This window comes from Zea mays, chromosome 3 (assembly GCF_902167145.1).
Source record: "Zea mays cultivar B73 chromosome 3, Zm-B73-REFERENCE-NAM-5.0, whole genome shotgun sequence".
Taxonomy (NCBI): domain Eukaryota; kingdom Viridiplantae; phylum Streptophyta; class Magnoliopsida; order Poales; family Poaceae; genus Zea; species Zea mays.
In genome coordinates, this window is record NC_050098.1 from 229581231 (window position 1) to 229600276 (window position 19046).

At 58.4% G+C, this 19046-nt stretch overlaps 1 protein-coding gene across 1 annotated transcript; it reads left to right on the top strand.

The window, feature by feature from the left end:
• The first annotated feature begins 318 nt into the window (after positions 1–318).
• LOC100282976 (dnaJ-like protein) lies at positions 319–1975 on the top strand. Its single transcript, NM_001158377.2, has 5 exons — positions 319–652; positions 782–884; positions 976–1061; positions 1156–1203; positions 1313–1975. Exons 1-5 carry the CDS (start codon positions 554–556, stop codon positions 1547–1549), a joined length of 573 nt encoding a protein of 190 aa, NP_001151849.1. The 5' UTR covers positions 319–553; the 3' UTR covers positions 1550–1975.
• Positions 1976–19046: the final 17071 nt, after the last annotated feature.

A 19046-nucleotide genomic window follows, 5' to 3' on the forward strand; every position in this document is an offset into this window, starting at 1 on the left:
CAAGGCCGAGCCCACGCGCCCACGACAGGGCCACCGGAGCCACACAAACCATAGACCGCTCAAAATATCTCGGCCAGCCCACGGAACAACGCGGCAGGATGGTGGGCTTTTTCCGGCCGCTCGAGAACGTTCCGGACGCAAGATATTTTTTGGGCTCCGTTGCCTGCCCCCTCCCCTCTCTGCGCTTCGCAAGGCTTCGTCTATCCTCTCCTCCTTTCTCCCCGTCTCTGTCCGCCGAGATATTTTCTCTCCTGTGCGGCCACTGCCACCCGCCCCGTTCGTTATTATATATACAACAACAGGCTGCCAGTCTCCCTCGTTGACATCGGTTCACCGTCCGCCCGGGTACATTCCGTACGTACAAGAGGCGGTCGCGACGCTCTAGCTTGCATTGCACCAGCGCGCAGAGCGGAAGGAGGTGGAAAGCGCCCAGAGAGATCTCGAGAGAGAGAGAGAGGCTGGTCGGCACATACTAGTTCATTCCGTTTGGATAGAGACGCACGCAACGCAGGCCACCACAACGTGAGGAGCGGGAGGAGGAGGGAGAGGGAGGATGCAGGCGCATCACCGTCAGTCGTACTACGCGGTGCTCGGCGTGCAGCCGGGCGCCACCGCCGCCGAGATCCGCGCCGCCTACCACCGCCTCGCCATGGTGAGTACTTGAGTACCGTACCGACCGACTCCCTGCAGTCGGTAACAAACAATCGCTTTGGTGTATATATGCCATTGGCCCGCGTGTGGAAACAGATCGTGACATATACTTCCTCTGACGGCGACGCAGAGGTGGCACCCGGACAAGATCGCCAGCGGCGGCGGCGGCGCCGATCCGGCGCGCGCGGAGGAGGCCAAGAGCAGGTTCCAGCAGATACACGAGGCGTACCAAGGTAAGCATCCAAATCAGCCTCCCGCATTCCCTGCTGGATGGCTGTGGATGCCGAGCTGATGGCCCATCGCGTTTGCTTGTGTCGCCTGCAGTGCTGTCGGATGACAAGAGGAGGGCGCTGTACGACGCCGGCATGTACGACCCGCTGGACGACGACGACGACCAGGAGGACGTCGAGGTAAAGCAGCTCGGCGATTTACTTGCCGGCCTGCCTGTCCTATTTCGAATGATATATATATGCTGATGTTATGTGTGCTATGTGATGGTTTCAGGGATTCCACGACTTCGTGCAGGAGATGGTCTCGCTCATGGCCAGAGAGGTAACTATCAGCAGCTATATAGCTAGCTACCTGATGTTCATGCCAATCAAGGTGCAAAATGCCGTGCGCTGCTCCAGCAATCGATGATTGATTAATATCTCGCGCGCAGGAGCCCGTGTACAGCTTGGCCGAGCTGCAATCCATGCTGGACGGGATGATCAAGGATTTCACCGCGCCACAGCCTTGGCCTAGCGGCTTCTACACTGGTGGCGGTGGCGGTGGGGCGTCGTCGCCGTCGCCGCTCGGCAAACCAAGCAGCCAAGAGCAGAGTACGGCTTCGTCACGCTTGCATCCCTACGGGTTCGGGGACGCGCCGTGCTTCAGCCGCACGGCGTTCTCACAATGATGGCGATGATGAATAAATAAATTTATACATGGATCGAGCTTTTATCCTTCTGGCAGCAATGGGGGTTTTCTCGCTCGTGGAGGTGGAGGGAGAGTAAGAACCCGTGAAAGCCATCGTCCGCCAGGGTCAGACTCTGATTGGCAGTTGCAATTGCTTTGGACTGCGGCTGCAGGGATGAAAGAAGGTGAGGTGGGAAGATAGACCACAAGGGGCACGTAGTCGCCTAGAATCTCCACCCACAAGGGGTGTTTGTTTGTTTGTACTGTTTGGTTTGGTTTGGTTTTCGTCTCTTGCCTGGCATGGTAGAGATGAGTTATGCCAGAGCATTTGTATACAAGGGTATGCCATTGCCATCAAGAATAAGTTACGTCAATACAATTTGTACATAAATAAGAGCCAACTTTCTTCTCTAAGATACTCCCTAAATCGATAATTTAGTTAATAGCTAAACTAAAAACTACACTCCAACGTCCTTCTAAATAAATTTTCTAAATTTGACTACTACTTATCTAATCTTATTTTCTTTATACATTTAGCAACCATCTACGAACTCCCTAAACAAAAAGTTGGTGGTAATTTTTTTATTAAATTTTGGTGCCTATTTTCACTCTGCAATAAAGATATATTAACAATTACGACAATGAGAATTTCTCTTGTAAAAAATGAATTATCTCAACGACATTCAGCTTAAGAAAAGGTGCCTATTTTCACTCTGCAATAAAGATATATTAACAATTACGACAATGAGGATTTCTCTTGTAAAAAATGAATTATCTCAACGACATTCAGCTTAAGAAAAGGTGCTACAGGTTAGTTGGAAAATAAGCATATGTAGGACGCTCGAGTACTGTAGCAACGCTCGTTGAAATTGTTGAATTGTTGTTGTACATATGGCTGTTTTCCAGCTTACCTGTAGCACCTTTTCTAGAACTGAATGTCGTGGAAATAATTCATATTTTTTACAAAAGGAATTATCATTGTTTTGATTGTTCTGCTATAGGCTCAAGCAAATAAGGGAAGGGCGCTGACAAGATTTCTAACAAGGCTGATTAGCCCATCCATCAGTCATTGCCTACTGCAGATGGATTCAGCAAGCAAGGAAGGGAATGACTCTGAGAAGATCGCTAGCAAATTTGATTGGCCCATCGATCCGCCATTGCCTACCGCAGCTGGATCACTCACTCTGCTGCCTGCTTGATTCATACATTTGCTTATTTTCTGTGGCTCTTTATATGCTCGAGCATTTTCAAAACATAGTCTGATAAGGCTTTTCTGATAACATATAAAGTTGCAACTTTATTTTCTCTCTCTTCTACATCCGGCCACTGAAGTATGTAAATGTCTCATCAGATTATAGGGAACGTCCAAAATAGGAATTGTGCTTGAAATCAATAGCTTTGATACACCAGCCTATTGTATAATTTGCGAAGCCATAGAAAGCTCTGAATTTTCAGCATCTATTGCTGTGAAATAAATGTGAATTTCTGACCACTTTGATTTGAAAAGCAGCGTTCTCGAATAGGAGAGATACGTATCATTAATTATATTAAAATAAGAGGAAAAAGGCCTGAGATCAGAAACAAAACAGGAACCACTCAAACACACTCCAGACTCACACCCCCACGCACACTAGACGCACCTAGCACTCCAACACCTCACAAAGAGGTACACCATCCTCTAACCAGAATAAAAACTAGAACACAAGTTCTTGCCACCTGCTAAAAACCAAAGCTGCAGTTCCTCTCTAAACCCAGACTATAAGGAAGTCAGGCAGAGCCGAGCTCCATCAAAAATACATATATTTCTATGCTTCCAAAAACTCCAAGTTCCAAGAGTGACAACACTATTAAATCCATTTTTTGTGCTTTTAGGAATCTTAGTGTCGGCGTTTCGAGACAGGGGGTCCCTAAGCCGACGAGTGAGTGTGCTGCGTGCCCAGCCCAGATGGGTCGAGCGCGTGGGCGAGCGCGAAGGGGGGAGAGGCGAGGTGGCCGGAGTCGAGCGTGAGAGAGGTGGAAGTCCCGCGGCCTTCGTGTTCGTCCCGCGCCCAGGTCAGGTGCGCTTGCAGTAGGGGGGTTACAAGCGTCCACGCGGGTGAGGGAAGCGAGCGGCCCCAAGAGAGCGCCTGTCCCGTCCTCGGTCCCGCGCGGCCAACCTCCTCTAAGAAGGCCCTGGTCCTCCCTTTTATAGTCGTAAGGAGAGGATCCAGGTGTACAATGGGGGGTGTAGCAGAGTGCTACGTGTCTAGCGGAGAGAGAGCTAGCGCCCTAGGTACATGCCAATGTGGCAGCCGGAGAGGTCTTGGCACCTTGCTGGCGTGATGTCGTGGCTGTCGGAGGTGCGACGGAGCTTGGCAGAGGGACAGCTGTTGGAGCGGTCGAGTCCCTGCTGACGTCGCCCTGCTTCCGTAAGAGAGCTGGGGGCCGCCGTCGTCACAGGGCTTGTGGAGCGCCATCATTGCCCATCCGGTGGAGCTGGCCGGATGGGACGCCGGTCTTGTTCTCCGTGACCCGAGTCGATTCGGGGTAGGATGATGATGGCGCTTCCTGTTGACGTGGCGGGTCTGTGCTCTAGGCAGGGTGACGTGGGGGCTCCTCCGAAGCAGAGGTTGAGTCTGTCCTCTGTTGCCGAGGCCGAGCCCGAGCCATGGGGTCGGGCGAGGCGGAAGTCGTTCGGCCGAGGCCAGGGCGGAGTCCGAGCCCTGGGGTCGGGCGAGGCGGAGTTTCGTCGTCTTCCGGGTCTTAGCCCGAGTCCGAGCCCTGGGGTCGGGCGAGGCGGAGTTTCGTCGTCTTCCGGGTCTTAGCCCGAGTCCGAGCCCTGGGGTCGGGCGAGGCGGAGTTTCGTCGTCTTCCGGGTCTTAGCCCGAGTCCGAGCCCTGGGGTCGGGCGGAGCGGAGTTCGCCGTCTTCCGGGTCTTAGCCCGAGTCCGAGCCCTGGGGTCGGGCGGAGCGGAGTTCGCCGTGGCGCTTTTGGCAAGGCCTGACTGCCTGTCAGACTCACTCTGTCGAGTGGCACCGCAGTCGGAGTGGCGCAGGCGGCGCTGTCCTTCTGTCAGACTGGTCAGTGGAGCGGTGGAGTGACGGCGGTCACTTCGGCTCTGCCGGGGGCGCGTGTCAGGATAAAGGTGTCAGGCCACCTTTGCGTTAAATGCTCCTGCAATTTGGTCAGTCGGTGTGGCGATTTAGTCAAGGTTGCTTCTGAGCGAAGCCAAGGCCTTGGGCGAGCCGGTGATGTGTCCGCCGTAAAAAGGGGGGCCTCGGGCGAGACGGAAGTCTCTCGAGGTCGGCTGCCCTTGGCCGAGGCTAGGCTCGGGTGAAGCGTGATCGAGTCACTCGTGTGGACTGATCCCTGACTTAATCGTACCCATCAGGCCTTTGCAGCTTTATGCTGATGGGGGTTACCAGCTGAGAATTAGGCGTCTTGAGGGTACCCCTAATTATGGTCCCCGACAGTAGCCCCCGAGCCTCGAAGGGAGTGTTAGCACTCGCTTGGAGGCTTTCGTCGCACTTTTTTGCAAGGGGACCAGCCTTTCTCGGTTGCATTTTGTTCCGGTGGGTGCGCGCGAGCGCACCCGCCGGGTGTAGCCCCCGAGGCCTCGGAGGAGTGGTTACACTCCTTCGAGGTCTTAATACCTCGCGTAACGCTTCGGCTGGTCTGGTCGTTCCCTCATGCGAACTGGCCGTAGCCCGGGTGCACGGTCGGGGCCCAAGCTCTCGGGCTGGTATGTTGACGCTGTCAACGGTTTGGCCGGAGCCGGTTTTTGCGAGAGCAGCCCCCGAACCTCTGCACAGGGCGAGAGGACGATCAGGGTCAGACTCGACTTTTTACATACGCCCCTACGTCGCCTTTCCGCAAGGAGGAGGGGGGGAGTGCGCCATGTTACCCTCGATGGGCACCGAACATGGTGTCTCCGGTGAGCTGCAAGCGGGTAATCCGAGTGGACGTCCGTGCCCCGTTCGTTGGGGTCGGCTAGGGGCCCGGAGGCACGCCCAAAAGTACCTGCGGGTGATTTGCCGGACCCGGTCCCCTGGCGACGGGGTCCGAGGGCTCGATGCCTCCCTCCGATGGGATTCCGTTACAAGATCGTTCCCGCTGGTCTCGGAAATGTCCTAGGGTACCTCGGGAGCGCAGCCCGAGCCTTGGTTATGTATCGAACGTACCCCTGGTCATCCCTCGCTCGGTGTCTGAGGCGACTGTGAACCCTTCGGGGGCCAGCCTTCGAACCCCTGATCAGTAATGGGCGCGGAGCCCGAGTAGCCTGAGGCGGCCATGGAACCCTTCGGGGGGCTGGCCTTCGAACCCCTGACCAGTAGTGGGTGTCGGGCCCACGCGATCTGAGGCGACTGTTGAACCCTTCGGAGGGCCAGTCTTCGAACCCCTGATCAGTAGGGGGGGCTCGGAGCCCGGTTCCTTCGCGGAGAAGGGTCCTTTTCGAGGTATCCCCCTTTCCCGGTCCCTGTTGCAAGAGATAGAGAAAGAGGAAAAAGGAAAAGGATACTAAATCGAATGACGTGGCGTACCTTTTCTGACGCGGTTATTACGGCGAAGGTGAAGCGTCGCGCGCTCCTCCCGTCAGAGACGCCGCCTGTCCCGCCGCGGAGTTAATGCGACGGGGCGAGTGGTTGGTGGGGCGGCCGTTGCGCGTGCGCGATCCGTTCGAGGAACGGGTCACGGGTGCGCCGTCTTCACGCCGTGAGAGGAGGCTCTCTTGCTGTCCCGGGACGGGACGTGAGCCTGGCTGACGACGTGACTGCTGCGTCCGCCCGCCTGCCACCGCCATTACTGTCGGCCCACTTTCGGTCGCTTTGACCGACGCGCCAGGCTGGCGCTGCTGGGTCGCCTCGAGTCGCGGCATAGGCTCCGCAACCGAAGAGGTGCGACGGTGGCACAAGTGGCGGTGCAGTTGCGTGCGTGCAGCAACTGGCGCGCCGATTGCTTGACGCGTGGGCCTGGGCTTCCAAGCTGGCGTGTCAGAAGTCGGAGAGGCGCGTCCACCTGGCGCGGTTGCATGTCGCCTGCCTGGCTGCCCGCCCCTTCCGCCCGTTGGTCTGGGCAAAAGTGGGGGGTCGCTTGTAACCGCTGGACGGTCGCGCGCACCACGCGCGGTGGTTTGGCTTCTTCTGCCCTGAGCCGGTTTGCATGACATGCGGGACCCAGCCCCCGAGTCGCAGGGGAGGGCCTTGGAGCGTGTTGGAGAAGACTTAGCCCGCGGCGTCTGGGGGCGCACGTAGGGAGAGTTGCCTTTAAAAGGAGGGAGACTCCTTTCAGAAGGCAACCATGTCTTCTTCCTCCCTTATGCGTCGTGTCCTTCCATCTTCCAAGCCCCCGGATGGGTGGTATCCGCCGCCTTTCCGCCTCCTTGTTGGAGGAATGCAACTCCATGGGAGTTGGTACCTCTCAGCCATCGTTCGGCTTCAAGGATTTTCATCAGGCAGCCCGGTCGCACCCCTCCACCGGCGGTCACCCGAGACGGCGACCTCCGGCTTGATGGTGGGGGAAAGCGAGCCGGGCTGCGGCCTCTGCCCCTCCCTCAGCCTCAAGGATTTTCATCACCAGGGCTGGGGAGGGGAGTGCGCCGAGTTGAGGTCGGCCCCTGCGTGGGCGGCGGCCCGCTCCTTCACTCAGTGATCGGAGGGAAGGGCGGCCGTCGTCCGCGGCGCTGGCAGCTGCAGCGTGCCTGGCTTTCGAGCGCGAGTGGCTTCGGGGCCGCTCGCGGTGCCGGCATCCGCCATGGCAGCTTGAAGAGGTTCTGCTGCCGGCGAGATAGCCGGGGCCGGCCACGGACTGACCTCCAACTCTACGGCCTTCTGCCCGTCCTTGCCTTACGAGTTTTGGCATGGGCGGGGGCCTCCTGGCAGCGGCATCTAGCCTGAGGTCAGCGTTGCCGCTGCTTGGCCCCTCGGAGCAGAAGTCGTCGTAGTCGCCGCTGCTGGAGCAGGTGACGGCGCGCCATCCGTCGGCCTCCCGTTGCTCCGCAGGCCTTCCCCCTCGGAGTGGGGTCGTTCGTATCTGCGGAGGGGGAACCGGAGTTCCGTTTGTAATGGCATCTCGAATGCCGGTGTTTTTTGTTCATTGCGGCTGTCGGGGCCTGAACATGTATGTAATTTCGGCACGGAGCCGTGTCTTTTCCTCATTTTCGAGCACTAAGTCTCGCCTGTTAATTATCTGAACCGCTTTACCAAGCATGAGTCGCCCCGTGTTAAGGTGACGAGTGAGGTATCCGTATCCCGGAGGCGTAGGAATCCCTCGGCCCGTTCGGCCTTGTTGTCTGGGGCTCCTCTAGCTTAGTTAAAGAGACCCCTCGGCCGCCCTTTGATGGACCGAGGCCAGGGGTAGCGATATCAGTATGAACAGAGGCGGAGTTGGCTCGAGAATGGGAACCTGGTTGGCCGGAGCCTAGCCGTGTTGTCCGTCAGTGGAGCCGACGCCAAAGTCGATCAGCCGAGGCCTCGGGTCGGGCTGGCGCCCTTGGAAGCCGGTCGGCCGAGGCCCCAGGGGTAACCGACCGAGCCGCCTGCTCGGGCCGGATTCCCGGAGGAGTCCCTGGACCGCGTCGCCGTCCGAGGCTGGGTCGGACTTTGCTGAAGACGTCGTCGATGCCGAGGGTGCTACGGCTCCCTTCAGCGTGAAGACCCGAGCCTGCAGGATCAGACCGTCTTGTAGTGTGTGCCTTCTGCGGCCGCCGAGGCCAGAAAACACACCCTCGCCGCGCTTGCGAAGCTACGTCTTTTTCCTCTTGTTTCGAGCATCTGGACTCTGTCGGTAACAGGGATGTTTGTGTGAGCGAGAGTTGCTTCTCGCGGAAGGGACGAGTGAGGTATCCGTATCCCAGAGGCGTGGGAATCCCTCGGCTCGGTCGGCCTTGCCGCTTACGCGTACTTTCACCCGTTCATGAGGCCCTGTCCCCGACTTAGTCGAGAAAGCTTGAAGGACTGCTTCGGCAGGAGAGCTTCCGAACGTGAAGACTTGTTCGGTCCACGGAGTCGCTTTATCCGAGCGCGAGTTACTTATCGCAGAAGGTGATGAGTGAGGTATCCATATCCCGGAGGCGTAGGAGTCCCTCGGCTCGGTCAGCCTTGGCTGCTTACGTGTACTCCGTCGTTTCCAGGATCCGCTTTTCGAAGTAGTCGAGAAGTACGAAAGAAATCCTGCTAAAAAGAGATCCTTTTTCGAGGAAAAATTCGACGCAGAGGGGGTCTCCCCCCTTTTAGCCCCCGAGGGAGGGTCGGGCTTTGCCGAGGCTAGGCCGACCCTTCCTTGACGACTAAACTTTGTGTGGGTGCGAGGTATATGAACAACTTGAAAACATCTTAAGGGTAGAAGCGACGTAGCTGTTTGATGTTCCAAGCGTTGCCGTAGATCTCGCCTTGATTGTTGGCCAGCTTGTATGTTCCGGGCTTCAGAACTTTGGCGATGACGAATGGCCCTTCCCAGGGGGGCGTGAGCTTGTGCCTCCCTCGGGCGTCTTGCCGCAGCCGAAGCACCAGATCGCCCACCTGGAGGTCTCGGGACCGAACCCCTCGGGCGTGGTAGCGTCGCAGGGACTGCTGGTACCGCGCCAAGTGTAGTAAGGCCCTGTCCCGAGCCTCCTCCAGCCGGTCCAGCGATTCCTCTCGGCTAGCTTGGTTGCTTTGATCGGTGTAGGCCCTCGTCCTCGGGGAGCCGTATTCCAGGTCAGTGGGCAAGATAGCTTCAGCCCCGTAGACCAGGAAAAACGGCGTGAAGCCCGTGGCACGACTCGGCGTCGTCCTTAGGCTCCAGACCACCGAGGGGAGTTCCTTCATCCATCGCTTGCTGAACTTGTTGAGGTCGTTGTAGATCCGAGGCTTGAGCCCTTGTAGAATCATGCCGTTGGCACGCTCTACTTGCCCATTCGACATGGGATGAGCCACGGAGGCCCAGTCCACCCGGATATGGTGATCCTCGCAAAAATTCAGGAATTTTTTGCCGGTGAACTGGGTGCCGTTGTCGGTGATGATGGAGTTCGGGACCCCGAAGCGATGGATGATGTTGGTGAAGAACGCCACCGCCTGCTCGGACCTGATGCTGTTCAGAGGTCGGACCTCGATCCACTTGGAGAATTTGTCGATGGCGACCAGCAGGTGCGTGTAGCCCCCGGGCGCCTTCTGCAAGGGACCGACGAGGTCCAGACCCCATACAGCAAAGGGCCAGGTGATGGGTATCGTCTGCAGAGCCTGAGCGGGCAGGTGAGTCTGCTTCGCATAGAATTGGCACCCTTCGCAGGTGCGGACAATTCTAGTGGCGTCAGCCACCGCCGTTGGCCAGTAGAAGCCTTGTCGGAAAGCATTCCCGACAAGGGCTCGGGGCGCTGCGTGGTGGCCGCAAGCCCCCGAGTGTATTTCTTGCAGCAGTTCTCGACCTTCGGCGATGGAGATGCATCGCTGGAGGATGCCCGAGGGGCTGCGATGGTAGAGCTCCTCTTCGTCGCCCAGCAAGACGAATGACTTGGCGCGTCGCGCTACCCGCCGAGCCTCGACTTGGTCGAGGGGTAGCTCTCCTCGACGGAGATATTGCAGGTACGGGGCCTGCCAATCTCGATCTGGCGTGGCCTCGCTCTGCTCTTCCTCGACGTCCAGTGTCTCGCCCTCGGGGGCCGAGGGTACCTCGGGCTGAGCCGAGGGTACCTCGGGCTCGGGCGCGTCGTCGAGCTCGACGGAGGGTTGATGCAGATCCCGGGAGAAGACGTCCGGGGGGACCGTCGTTCGCCCCGAGGCTATTTTAGCCAGCTCGTCTGCGGTTTCGTTGTAGCGCCGAGCGACGTGGTTGAGCTCGAGCCCAAAGAACTTGTCTTCCAGGCGCCGAACCTCGTCGCAGTAGGCCTCCATCTTCGGGTCGCGGCAGTGGGAGTTCTTCATGACTTGGTCGATGACGAGCTGCGAATCACCGCGGGCGTCGAGGCGTCTGACCCCTAGCTCGATGGCGATCCGCAACTCGTTGACCAGAGCTTCGTACTCGGCCACATTGTTGGACGCCGGGAAATGGAGGCGCAGCACGTAGCGCAAGTGCTTTCCGAGGGGCGAGATGAAGAGCAGGCCCGCGCCGACTCCCGTCTTCATCAGCGACCCGTCGAAAAACATGGTCCAGAGCTCCGGTCGGATCGGAGCCGTCGGCAGCTGGGTGTCGACCCATTCGGCCACGAAGTCTGCCAACACCTGAGACTTGATGGCCTTCCGAGGGGCGAACGAGATTGTTTCGCCCATGATTTCCACCGCCCACCTTGCGATCCTACCCGAGGCCTCTCGGCACTGGATGATCTCCCCCAGGGGGAAGGATGACACCACAGTTACCGGATGAGACTCGAAGTAGTGTCGCAGCTTCCGCCTTGTCAGGATCACAGCATACAGCAGCTTTTGAACTTGTGGGTAGCGGATCTTGGTCTCGGACAGCACTTCGCTGACGAAGTAGACCGGCCTCTGAACGGGCAATGCATGCCCTTCCTCTTGCCTCTCGACCACAATCGCGGCGCTAACCACCTGCGTGGTCGCGGCGACGTAGACCAAGAGGGCTTCTCCATCCGCCGGGGGCACCAAGACAGGCGCCTTCGTAAGGAGCGCCTTCAGGTTGCCGAGGGCTTCCTCGGCCTCAGGGGTCCAAGCGAAACACTCGGCCTTCCTTAAGAGGCGGTACAGAGGCAGACCTCTTTCGCCGAGGCGTGAGATGAAGCGGCTCAGGGCCGCGAGGCATCCCATGACCCTCTGTACACCTTTTAAGTCCTTGATGGGTCCCATGCTGGTGATGGCCGCGATCTTCTCCGGGTTGGCTTCGATGCCTCGCTCGGAGACGATGAACCCTAGGAGCATGCCTCGGGGCACCCCGAAGACACACTTCTCGGGATTGAGCTTGACTCCTTTCGCCTTGAGACATCGGAATGTCACTTCAAGGTCGGAGAGGAGGTCGGAAGCCTTCCTCGTCTTGACTACGATGTCATCGACGTAGGCCTCGACTGTGCGACCGATGTGTTCGCCGAACACATGGTTCATGCACCGCTGGTACGTCGCGCCCGCATTTCTCAAACCGAACGGCATGGTGACATAGCAGTACATGCCGAACGGCGTGATGAAGGAAGTCGCAAGCTGGTCGGACTCTTTCATCCGGATCTGGTGATACCCTGAGTAGGCATCGAGGAAGGACAGGGTTTCGCACCCAGCGGTGGAATCTATGATTTGATCGATGCGAGGCAGAGGGTAGGGAACCTTCGGACATGCTTTGTTGAGACCAGTGTAGTCTACACACATCCGCCATTTCCCCCCTTTCTTCCTCACAAGCACAGGGTTGGCAAGCCATTCGGGATGGAATACCTCTTTGATGAACCCTGCTGCCATTAGCTTGTGGATCTCTTCGCCAATCACTCTGCGCTTCTCCTCGTCGAATCGGCGCAGAGGCTGCCTGACGGGTCGGGCTCCGGCCCGAATATCCAGCGAGTGCTCGGCGACATCCCTCGGTATGCCGGGCATGTCCGAGGGACTCCATGCAAAGACGTCGGCGTTTGCGCGGAGAAAGTCGACGAGCACTGCTTCCTATTTGGGGTCGAGCCCGGAACCGATCCGGATCTGCTTGGCGGTGTCGCCACCGGGGTCAAGAGGGACGGCCTTGACCGTCTCCGCTGGCTCGAAGTTGCCGGCATGGCGCTTCACGTCTGGCACCTCCTTGGAGAGGTTCTCCAGGTCGGCGATGAGGGCCTCGGACTCGGCGAGGGCCTCGGCGTACTCCACGCACTCCACGTCGCATTCGAACGCGTGTTTGTACGTGGGGCCGACGGTGATGACCCCGTTGGGGCCCGGCATCTTGAGCTTCAGGTAGGTGTAGTTGGGGACGGCCATGAACTTCGCGTAGCATGGCCTCCCTAGTACGGCGTGGTAGGTTCCTCGGAACCCGACCACCTCGAACGTCAGGGTCTCCCTTCGGAAGTTGGAGGGCGTCCCGAAGCAGACGGGGAGGTCGAGTCGCCCGAGGGGCTGGACGCGCTTCCCAGGGATGATCCCGTGGAAGGGCGCAGCGCCTGCTCGGACGGAGGATAGATCGACGCGCAGGAGCCTGAGGGTCTCGGCGTAAATGATGTTGAGGCAGCTGCCCCCATCCATCAGGACCTTGGTGAGCCTGACATTGCCGACGACGGGGTCGACGACGAGCGGGTATCTCCCCGGACTCGGCACATGGTCGGGGTGGTCGGCTTGGTCGAAGGTGATGGGCTTGTCGGACCAGTCTAGGTAGACTGGCGCCGCCACCTTCACCGAGCAGACCTCCCGGCGCTCTTGCTTGCGATGCCGAGCCGAGGCTTTCGCCGTGTGCCCTCCATAGATCATGAAGCAGTCGCGGACCTCGGGGAACTCTCCTGCTTGGTGATCTTCGTTCTTGTCGTCGTCGCGGGCCCTGCCACCCTCGGCGGGTGGCCCAGCCCTGTGGAAGTGACGCCGAAGCATAACGCACTCCTCGAGGGTGTGCTTGACGGGCCCCTGATGGTAGGGGCACGGCTCCTTGAGCATCTTGTCAAAGAGGTTTGCACCTCCGGGGGGCTTCCGAGGGTTCTTGTACTCGGCGGCGGCGACAAGGTCCGCGTCAGCGGCGTCGCGTTTCGATTGCGACTTCTTCTTGCCTTTCTTCTTGGCGCCGCGCGGAGCAGACGCCTCAGGAGCCTCTTCCGATGGGCGGCCCTGGGGCTGCTTGTCCTTTCGGAAGATAGCTTCAACCGCCTCCTGGCCAGAGGCGAACTTGGTGGCGATGTCCATCAGCTCGCTCGCCCTGGTGGGGGTCTTGCGACCCAGCTTGCTCACCAGGTCGCGGCAAGTGGTGCCGGCGAGAAACGCGCCGATGACATCCGAGTCGGTGATGTTGGGCAGCTCGGTGCGCTGCTTCGAGAATCGCCGGATGTAGTCCCGGAGCGACTCCCCCGGCTGTTGCCGGCAGCTTCGAAGGTCCCAGGAATTCCCGGGGCGCACGTATGTGCCCTGGAAATTGCCAGCGAAGGCTTGGACCAAGTCGTCCCAGTTGGAGATCTGCCCCAGAGGCAGGTGCTCCAACCAGGCGCGAGCAGTGTCGGAGAGGAACAGGGGGAGGTTACGGATGATGAGGTTGTCGTCGTCCGTCCCACCTAGTTGGCAGGCAAGGCGGTAGTCCGCGAGCCACAGTTCCGGTCTCGTTTCCCCCGAGTACTTCGTGATAGTAGTCGGGGGTCGGAACCGGGTCGGGAATGGCGCCCGTCGGATGGCCCGACTGAAGGCCTGCGGACCGGGTGGTTCGGGCGAGGGACTCCGATCCTCCCCGCTGTCGTAGCGCCCCCCACGCCTGGGGTGGTAGCCTCGGCGCACCCTTTCGTCGAGGTGAGCCCGACGGTCGCGTCGATGGTGCTCGTTGCCGAGGTGGCCCGGGGCCGCAGGCGCGGTGTTGCGCGTGCGCCCGGTGTAGACCGAGGCTTCCCGCATGAATCGGGAAGTCGCGGCGTGAGGTTCCGAGGGATATCCTTGCCTTTGGGAGGCAGTGCTCTCGGCCCGTCGGGCCGCAGCGCCTTCCAGGAGATTCTTGAGCTCTCCCTGGATTCGCCGACCCTCGGTGGTTGATGGCTCCGGCAGCGCGCGGATGAGCATCGCTGCGGCTGCCAGGTTCTGACCAACCCCGCTGGATGCGGGCGGCGGCCTGACCCTGGCATCATTGGCGACGCGGTGCTGGAGACCTTGGGGTAGGTGACGTATTTCTCCGGCCAGGGGTTGGCCCACCCATGCCTGTCCGACGTCCCGACGGATCGGCTCAAGCGCTCCTGTTCCCTCGTTGAGCCTGGCCTGCGCCTCGCGGACTTGCTCGACTTGTGGGTCGTAACCCCCCGCCGGAGCGGGGACCACAGCTAGCTCCCATGGGATGTCGGCGCGAGGCACCGGCCTAGGGAGATCACCGTCCTCCGGCATGCCAAGATGGTTGCCTTTGGAGGGATCCCCTAGCTCGATGTGGAAACATCCGCGGCTTGGGCCGCAGCTCTCGTCGCCAAGGCTGCGGCTTCCGTCGGAACAGTCGGAGAGGCAGTAGTCACATGCGGTCATGAAGTCCCGCACGGCACTGGGGTTGCCAAGTCCGGAGAAATCCCAACAGATGCTGGGATCGTCATCTTCCTCGGACCCAGAGGGCCCGTAGGTCGAGACGTCCGTCAGCCGGTCCCAAGGCGACCGCATACGAAACCCCAGTGGGGTTGCACTCGCCTCAATGAGAGTGCCCACCAAAACGAGGTCGTTTGGCGGGTTGAGGCCGAGTCGAAATGACGCAAGATGGGAGTTAGTTGGTACCTTTTGGTCGACGAGGAGCGACGTAGTCACATCGGGGACTGGTTGCACCGTCATCTCAGGTACGAGGGCGACGTCCTGCAGGCTTTCCGCGAGCGCGCTGGCGTCGTCTTCTTGTTCGGGGTCAGCGCTCGCGGGGGGACGGCGCTTGCCTTCGTCTTGAACGCGAGGTCGACGTCCGGCGTGCCCTCCGTCGGGGCGTCGGGGGCGTCGATTCGCTCGACGGCCAACGAAGCGCGGCCTCCCGCCTGGCCTTGATGGCCCCGCCTCCTCCTCCGTTGGCGGGGGAGGGAACGGAGCGAGCCCGAATGTTGCTCTTCAACCACGCGGGGAAGATGTCGTCGATTCCACCGCCGGCGGGCGGGTTGTCGGCCGCCATTGTCGTCGTCGCGCGGCGGTGGAAGGAGTATCATGTCGTAGCTGCCGTCGAAGGACATGAACTCAAGAGTCCCGAAACGAAGCACCGTCCCGGGCCGGAGAGGTTGCTGGAGACTGCCCATCTGGAGCTTGACGGAGAGCTGTTCGTCAGCACGCAGCAGGCCCCTACCTGGCGCGCCAACTGTCGGCGTTTCGAGACAGGGGGGTCCCTAAGCCGACGAGTGAGTGTGCTGCGTGCCCCAGCCCAGATGGGTCGAGCGCGTGGGCGAGCGCGAAGGGGGGAGAGGCGAGGTGGCCGGAGTCGAGCGTGAGAGAGGTGGAAGTCCCGCGGCCTTCGTGTTCGTCCCGCGCCCAGGTCAGGTGCGCTTGCAGTAGGGGGGTTACAAGCGTCCACGGTCCCGCGCGGCCAACCTCCTCTAAGAAGGCCCTGGTCCTCCCTTTTATAGTCGTAAGGAGAGGATCCAGGTGTACAATGGGGGGTGTAGCAGAGTGCTACGTGTCTAGCGGAGAGAGAGCTAGCGCCCTAGGTACATGCCAATGTGGCAGCCGGAGAGGTCTTGGCACCTTGCTGGCGTGATGTCGTGGCTGTCGGAGGTGCGACGGAGCTTGGCAGAGGGACAACTGTTGGAGCGGTCGAGTCCCTGCTGACGTCGCCCTGCTTCCGTAAGAGAGCTGGGGGCCGCCGTCGTCACAGGGCTTGTGGAGCGCCATCATTGCCCATCCGGTGGAGCTGGCCGGATGGGACGCCGGTCTTGTTCTCCGTGACCCGAGTCGATTCGGGGTAGGATGATGATGGTGCTTCCTGTTGACGTGGCGGGTCTGTGCCCTAGGCAGGGTGACGTGGGGGCTCCTCCGAAGCCGAGGTTGAGTCTGTCCTCTGTTGCCGAGGCCGAGCCCGAGCCATGGGGTCGGGCGAGGCGGAAGTCGTTCGGCCGAGGCCAGGGCGGAGTCCGAGCCCTGGGGTCGGGCGAGGCGGAGTTTCGTCGTCTTCCGGGTCTTAGCCCGAGTCCGAGCCCTGGGGTCGGGCGAGGCGGAGTTTCGTCGTCTTCCGGGTCTTAGCCCGAGTCCGAGCCCTGGGGTCGGGCGAGGCGGAGTTTCGTCGTCTTCCGGGTCTTAGCCCGAGTCCGAGCCCTGGGGTCGGGCGGAGCGGAGTTCGCCGTCTTCCGGGTCTTAGCCCGAGTCCGAGCCCTGGGGTCGGGCGGAGCGGAGTTCGCCGTGGCGCTTTTGGCAAGGCCTGACTGCCTGTCAGACTCACTCTGTCGAGTGGCACCGCAGTCGGAGTGGCGCAGGCGGCGCTGTCCTTCTGTCAGACTGGTCAGTGGAGCGGTGGAGTGACGGCGGTCACTTCGGCTCTGCCGGGGGCGCGTGTCAGGATAAAGGTGTCAGGCCACCTTTGCGTTAAATGCTCCTGCAATTTGGTCAGTCGGTGTGGCGATTTAGTCAAGGTTGCTTCTGAGCGAAGCCAAGGCCTTGGGCGAGCCGGTGATGTGTCCGCCGTAAAAAGGGGGGCCTCGGGCGAGACGGAAGTCTCTCGAGGTCGGCTGCCCTTGGCCGAGGCTAGGCTCGGGTGAAGCGTGATCGAGTCACTCGTGTGGACTGATCCCTGACTTAATCGTACCCATCAGGCCTTTGCAGCTTTATGCTGATGGGGGTTACCAGCTGAGAATTAGGCGTCTTGAGGGTACCCCTAATTATGGTCCCCGACACTTAGCTTGTGCTTTTCTCCACCATTCAGCAAAACAGAGATCTCTTCTCTTAGAAACCACATCGAATAATCCAATTGGAGCTAAGATATTATGCCAAAACTGTCTTGCAAAGACGCAATTTGTTAAAATATGTTGCACAATTTCATCTTCTTGATCACACATAGCGTAATTTTCAGGATATTCTAGTCCTCTCTTTTGCAACATGTCTCATGTCCAACATTTATTGTTGATAGCAAGCCAAGTAAAGACCTTACACTTAGGTGTTGTTTGGTTGGGTGTTTTGCACCGTGATTTGGTCCCGTTGTTCTGCGTTTGGTTGGGCCAGCCCGTTTCCAATAGCGCTGTGACCGGATACGAACCCGTAGCGTCTAATTACCGCTCCCCGCACTGCGTGAATCGATCCCGCTCACCACGCCGCCTCGTGTGACTGTAGGACGAGCCCTAACTGCAAGACGACTGTCGCCCTGCAAGGACTGTCGTCGACGGTGCTCATCGTCGGTGAGGACTACCTCTTCCTCTCCCCTCTCCCACTCCCTCTCCTCCTCTGCACACTTCTGGACGGTCCGCGATAGCGCAGAAGGTCTACTTCTCGCGAAGAATTCTAGAACTCGCCCCAGGAGAGATCCCGTCGAAGGGGAGAGTTCCAAGGGGTTGCTCCGGGTCGGTAGACCGTCCGATGCTCCTCTAACTCTAATTGGTGTAGAGCCGAGTAGAGATTGTTGTGGAATACTAAACTAGATCTAATCCTAAGGCTAAGTTACTCCTACTCCTAGGAATTGGAAGAACGAAAAGGTAAAACTGATAAATAGATTTGATTTGATCGACTGTGGGGTTCAATCGGCCGTAGCCTTTCATCTATATAAAGTGGAGGTCTAGACCCGTTACAAACCAATCTCCCGAGTTAATTCCATGAATTTAACTAACAACTGTAGCGAGAAACTCAGAACCCTAACTGGCTCTGTGCGCGTGTGGACCGTCCGACCTCTTTTGGTGCTCAACAATTACGTGTTGAACGTTGATTCGTGTACGTGTAACTTTTATAAAATATTGTCTCTTTAGAGACGTTTGGTTTCTATAGACTAATTTTTAGTCCCTATATTTTATTCTATTTTAGTTCATAAATTATCAAATACGAAAATTAAAACACTATTTTAGTTCCAGTATTTGACAATTTAGAGACTAAAATAGAATAAAATTAGTCCCTAGAAACTAAATACCCCTTAGTAATATACTAGTACTACAATAGATTTATCCAAATGAAATTAGTGCTTCAAGATCAACATGTTGAAGTATTTTACGGGCGAGTGCAGTATGGAAGATGTTCCGGCCGGGGGACATTCAATCTTCATCAGTTGCAGGCTTGTGGCATCCTGTCATGCGTGCGCCTGTATCAGTCATTAACAACAAGCTACTGATAGATCTAGGGCACCGACGACATTTTAAAGTAGCTAGAACTAGAAGCTTAAGCCGGAATTAGTCATCGATATCGTTCCAATTACACGGCACTGCTGCCTGATACTCCATGCGGTTGCAGCTCTGCTGTCTCGGCTTTAATGGTCGGTCGATAATCCATCCAGAGAGAGAAAAAAATGTTAACAGTAACTATGGAACAAGACTATTGAACAGTAGGAAGAGTAGAAGAACAGAGCAGGGATAGGCAGAAGACAGGCAGAGGCGGCGAGATGTTTAACAGTAGAAGTGTTTACAAGTTTTTCTGATAGATACCCTACACCAAACTCTCCCTCTATTTATATATGTCAGCACTACACCCAGTTGGGTCCAACGACGTTCGGATTTGGCCTTCTCTTTCGCTTGGGCCTGGCCTCCTGGGCTGGTAGTGAGGTGTTGCTGTTGACATTCCCCCTTCCTTGAGCAGCTGGTTGTCCCCAAACCGCTGCTTGAGGGAATTGCTGTTGCAAAGTGTCTTCGTCCTCCCACGTAGTCCATGAAGCAGGCATGTGTGACCAGCGTACCAACACTTGCTGACGGCCGTGGGGGTCTGATGGCAAGGCACGCCGCTGCAGAATTTGGTTAGGCACAGACCATTCCACAAGAGAAGATGGCAGCTCATCAAAAACTTCTTCAGTTGGTAAAATAGCTTTCTTCAATTGGGAGACATGGAAAACCG

Bases quoted from the DNA above. Each gene is read 5' to 3' on its own strand.
- LOC100282976 (NM_001158377.2), top strand. From the start codon at position 554: ATGCAGGCGCATCACCGTCAGTCGTACTACGCGGTGCTCGGCGTGCAG. The intron at 653-781 runs GTGAGTACTTGA...ACGGCGACGCAG, and splicing joins CCTACCACCGCCTCGCCATG to AGGTGGCACCCGGACAAGAT. The intron at 885-975 runs GTAAGCATCCAA...TGTCGCCTGCAG, and splicing joins GATACACGAGGCGTACCAAG to TGCTGTCGGATGACAAGAGG.